This window comes from Halyomorpha halys, unplaced genomic scaffold, assembly GCF_000696795.3.
Source record: "Halyomorpha halys isolate HHAL.00 unplaced genomic scaffold, Hhal_1.1 Scaffold1300.1, whole genome shotgun sequence".
Lineage (NCBI taxonomy): Eukaryota > Metazoa > Arthropoda > Insecta > Hemiptera > Pentatomidae > Halyomorpha > Halyomorpha halys.
Window position 1 is genome coordinate 185,050 of NW_027105571.1, and position 5,116 is coordinate 190,165.

Here is a 5,116-nt window from a genome sequence, read left to right on the forward strand (position 1 = left end):
GGGCGAAACGTTGGCTCATTAAATTAGTATATTTCTACTATTTGAGTTTTTCTTGACCGCACCCGGACTATATTCCTTTCAAATAAATTGTATACTAATTAAGTAAATAACGTAAAAAATAAATAAATTAGTTAATACATTGGTAATTAACAAAAAAAATAAATAAATAAATAAAATATAAATATTATAATGAAGCTTTGGAATTTGATCATATCTTTTTTTTTTTCTTAAACTCAGTTAATTAAGTTAGTATTCTGAAATCTTAATTCTACTTTCCATTTACGTTAGTTATTCTTTTATTTTGATTCTATATAACCTATGTCTTCAGTCTGAATTCAGTTTAAATATACCATTTTCCTTGATCTTAAGTATTAAGTATTCATCCCTGAATTTCAGGGCTGAATTCAGATTTTTAATAATTAAAAATAAACAAAATTTAATTTTTAATTTTATTTTTTTAATTCTCAGGAGGGGGGGGGTGCGGTCAGCAAAGAACAACATAAATAAACAAAACCATATTTATTTATTTTATGCCGATGTTTCAACCTGAGTTTCAGGTCTTCATCAGGGCTGTAGAACAAAAGAGATAACAACAACATTTAGAGCAACATACAATTGAAAAGGAATAGTATACAAAGAGATTTAGAATTATACAAAATATTGAATTGAATCATAAATGATAAAAAATTGATAACTGATAATTGAATAGTACAAAATTTTAATTGATTGATAATCGTGGAATTGTATGGTTATCTACACTTCATTATAAATAAGTTTTGCTTATTTGTGTATCTTTGTTGACTGCACTCCTCCTTTTCCCCTCCCCCCTCGGACCATCTTATCCTCATTTATTATTATTGTGGTGTAAATTATATTTATTAACATATTCCATTTATAATTATAAATTTGCTTAATTTAAAATGAAGAATGAATTTTCAGAACAGAAATAACTGCTGAATCCCTGTCGACAGATACTAAATTAGTCTTAGAAGAAATTACGAGAAGTCTAAATATGGAAAAGCTGTTACCCTGTTATAAGTTAACAGTGACAGTCGCGTGCCTGAGGTCGATTAGAAAGCTACAGAAATTTGGACATTTGCCGAGCACACCACATTTGTTCAAGACATACGCTGCTTATGGTCAATTTATAGGTAAAGTATAATAACTATCTATACAACATAAATTGTTCAAGGGAAACTTCTTTTGGTGTCGTAGAGCGAATTGGCCTGAATCAGATGAAAAGAGAACATTTTCTCCGCTCAATAAATAAAATATAATAATTGAAGTATTTAATTTGATCAAGATTTCCATTAATAAAATTCTATTTCCTAATTCTGAGTTAATAAAATCATCAACAAATGCCGGAACCCTTAGAAGTTTCACTTCTAACGCACAAGAGTTTAACAAATTTTTATGATTAATATTTTACTTGATTATTTTAATAATAATAATCGTATGGGATAAAATAAATAAATATGGTTTTGTTTATTTATGTTGTTCTTTGCTGACTGCACCCCTCCCCCCCACAAAATTCTCCAATAATTATAATAATAGTGTGAACTGTTACAACTATTGAGGCCAGGTCAGGGGTTGAGTATGTGGTAAGGAATTACCGTTTTTAGAACAACAGATATTCAACTAGGCTTTTCAAGATCATGTTCAACCACCAGATTTCCCCTAACTAAAGACCACTTTATAGAGAGGCTGAGTCTGATGCCCTATGAGATTTCCGAACCCACATGGTTGACTCACAACTATAGTAACAGAATAATAATCTGCCACAGCTGGATTTGAACCCTCTCTGTCGATTCTTATTCTCCTATACAAAATAAAATTTTCCTGCTATATTTCGATTCCAGAAATAATTGTTTCGATGGTGCTGGCCTCTGCAGCAGTTATTGGAACTACAATTTTCTATTTTTCTTGATTTGTGTTGCTATCTTTGGAGGTTTAACTTAACTATTATTATTTTATTAGAAAAAACATTTTCCTGCTATATTAATTTCCATTTCTCCTGACACTATAGAGTTTAAAGTAGCACAACTTTTTAAAGAGTGGTCTTGTCAATTTGAGCATGGTCTTCCTTTTAATTTTATAATGATATATGAAATATAATGATTTAATTTCTTAAGCTATTACTAGAAGCTTAAACAATGAGTTTGATATAAATCATGTCTTTTTAAAAGAAAAAAACACATATTGTCAATAAATTTAGATACATAATTACCAATTTCAAAGATGAGAACGTTTAATGAATAAAAATAAATATCTTCTTTTAAGTATAGGTTTAAGTATAATGTTTAACAATATTATCTAATTTTCAGATGTGCGAATATGTGCACTTGAAGCATTGGTGGATTATACTGTAATCGATGGGCAGTGGTCGGACTTGGAGTATTTACTAGACACAGCAGAAGAAGATCCAGATCCAGGAGTACGATTTGCATTGATTAGGATGCTGTCAGAAAACCCTCCGTTCCAAAGGCAAGCTATCAAGCACCAGCTCGACAAAGAGGAACTTGTTCATAGGCTGTGGAAACTGTTCAAGTGAGTTTTTTTTAACTCTTTGAGCACTTGAAATTTTGGTTGATTGAAATTAAAACTGTCTTCCGGAAATAAGTTGATACTCTTAATAGCCTATCTACCTATATCCTAGATCTCCTCACTCTTCGTTCATCCATCCACTCATTAAACACCAGATCCCATCCGAATGATTTATATATGCCCTCCTATTGAACCTCCTTCTTTAGCAAATCCTTCGTCATACGTGCAACCTCCCTCTAGAATTCTCTTCCCATCTCCATTCGCCAGTCCTCATCCATTCTCTCCTTTAAACAACACCTATTCCTTCATTTATTGAATAACCAAACCTCCACATCTTTGTAACCAAATAAATAGGCAGGTATTGATTAACATTATAGACAGTAGTAAAGCCAATATACCAATGTAATTTCATTCTACTATCTGAAAATTTGTAAACGCTCGCCAGATAAAAATCTCACTATATGAACCATGTATTTATTCTTAGAGGAGATATGTCCCAGAATAAAGTTATTTTTTCATTTCATTTCAATAGCAGTAATAAGACCTACTATAACAAATCTCTGTCTTTAACCAACATAAAAAAGTATTCTTTAACAAATGTATTCGAGTTGGAAACAAGTATTCATATTACAAAATAAACTAAAATGTATTTATAATTAAATATAGATACCATATATGAATGCAGATATAAATTTATTCATAAACTATTTTCAATCTTGTTCTAACTCTTTAAACCCTTTAATATTAAAAATAGGAAATCATACTAGAACAACCTATAGATATAAACTTAGGTGAACTTAACATATATCACTATAAAAATTATCAGTAAAGATTTGTATTTTATTTTAATTAAAAACTATTTGTTTTTTTCCTTGCTGTTATTTTTTTCTAAAATGTAAAACATAACTCATAATACTTCAAATTGACCCACAACTGATAGAACAAAAAATAGTTAAGTACTAGTAACTTTTCTATTATACCAATCCTGTTCCTACCTTACATACTATGCCGATCCTGTTCCTCCCACCTTTCTTTTTAATAAAATATAATAATTTGTTGTTGGTTTGTTACAGTTGCATGCTTTCCCATGATACAAGGATGAGATGTAGTTTTGTCGATCTGTATTATACGCTCTACGGCAAGAAGAGGCCATTATGTCTTCCGGCCTCGGAAAGTTCTTTTGTTCCAAAAATCAAATCCAGCCCTCCATATGAGGTGATAAATATATTATATAAAATTATAAGTGTATTTAATTTTTTCCAATTACAAGTATATTTCAATGGGTTGGGTTAGGAATACAATAAGCCACTTTAGCAAAATTTTGTAGTAAAGCAGTTTCTAGAAATTTTATGATTCTTATTAAATGTTGTATATAGTTCATATTTCGTAATATTATCGGTAAACATTATGGAATTATGGTGTTGAACATACAGACACTATAAATGGCTTCGTAGAGAAACAAAGGAGCATTTTGAACAAAATTCTAATGATGGCTTATTATATTTTCGTGCCGAATCGTTAATTTATTTTTTAATATGCACTCTATATTTACTCTTCGAAAATTTCTAATTTTATAAATTGAGGTGTTCAGTAATAAAAGATGGTAACTAAAATTTTAAAGTTTTTAACATTACCGTCCTTCTTAAGACAGATTATATTTGTTAAAAGAATCTTTAGGAAATATATTTTCTTTAGAGAATAATGTTAATATTATGTGATTGTAAGTGACGGCTAGTTGAAGTTAAACACTGTAATTAACAATCATTCTAACATTGTAAAAGTTTTCATTTTGTTAGTTAACATGTTTTAAGACCAAATTGTTAATAGAAATTAATTTTAATAGTGAGTGACATGTTCATATTATCTGAATAAATGCAGTATAAAAATGTATGGTTTTATTATTCTTTCAGGCTAAGGATTATTCTTCTATAATCAGTAACATGGGTAGTTTCAAACGCAAAGCTTCATCGCCTCCTATCAAAGAGGAAGTAGTTACTGATGATTTGGGTATTGTGACCGTAGAAGTCGTAGCTAAAGAAGATAGTAAAAAAACAAAGGTATTTAATTTAATATTTTTTAAATCTCCATGTGGAACTAACCAGTATTTTTAAAATGGTTTAGTTATCATTTAAAATGGGAAATGCCTTAAATATCTGTTTAAAAGGAGATCTTTCAAGGTTTTTATTTCTTATTATCAACCAGAGAACTAAGTGCAAAAACAGGCAATAATATAAATTAATAATAAAGGGGCTAATCCCTTTAGAATAATATTACAGACCTCAATAGGAGTCATTAGTGCCTTAGGATATAATAAAGAAATATAAAAATAAAATAAACTTATAGAATATCATAAAATATAATAAAAATAATAAGTCGGAGAATAAAAAAAAATTAAACAATATTTAAAAGAATTTGTAAAATAAAAAAGAAAAGAAAACTGATTAAAAAAAAACCGTGCCCGTGTAGGCCTCGGCGCTTCGCGCCGAGGCGACATATTTCCGTGACAACGTATACTCTATGCTAATATTACATAAATATAAATTAAAATCAATCCAATGTTATATATTTGAAA

The 5,116-nt window shown here is 29.3% G+C and overlaps 1 protein-coding gene across 1 annotated transcript in view; it reads left to right on the forward strand.

Moving 5' to 3' along the window:
• The window catches only part of Taf2 (TATA-box binding protein associated factor 2), a 34,601-nt gene that overhangs the window by 26,783 nt on the left and 2,702 nt on the right, over positions 1–5,116 (forward strand). The window contains exons 13-16 of the mRNA XM_067052014.1: positions 940–1,151; positions 2,325–2,547; positions 3,618–3,759; positions 4,455–4,601. Coding sequence (XP_066908115.1) covers positions 940–1,151; positions 2,325–2,547; positions 3,618–3,759; positions 4,455–4,601 — 724 coding nt within the window. The remainder of the gene's footprint in view (positions 1–939; positions 1,152–2,324; positions 2,548–3,617; positions 3,760–4,454; positions 4,602–5,116) is intronic.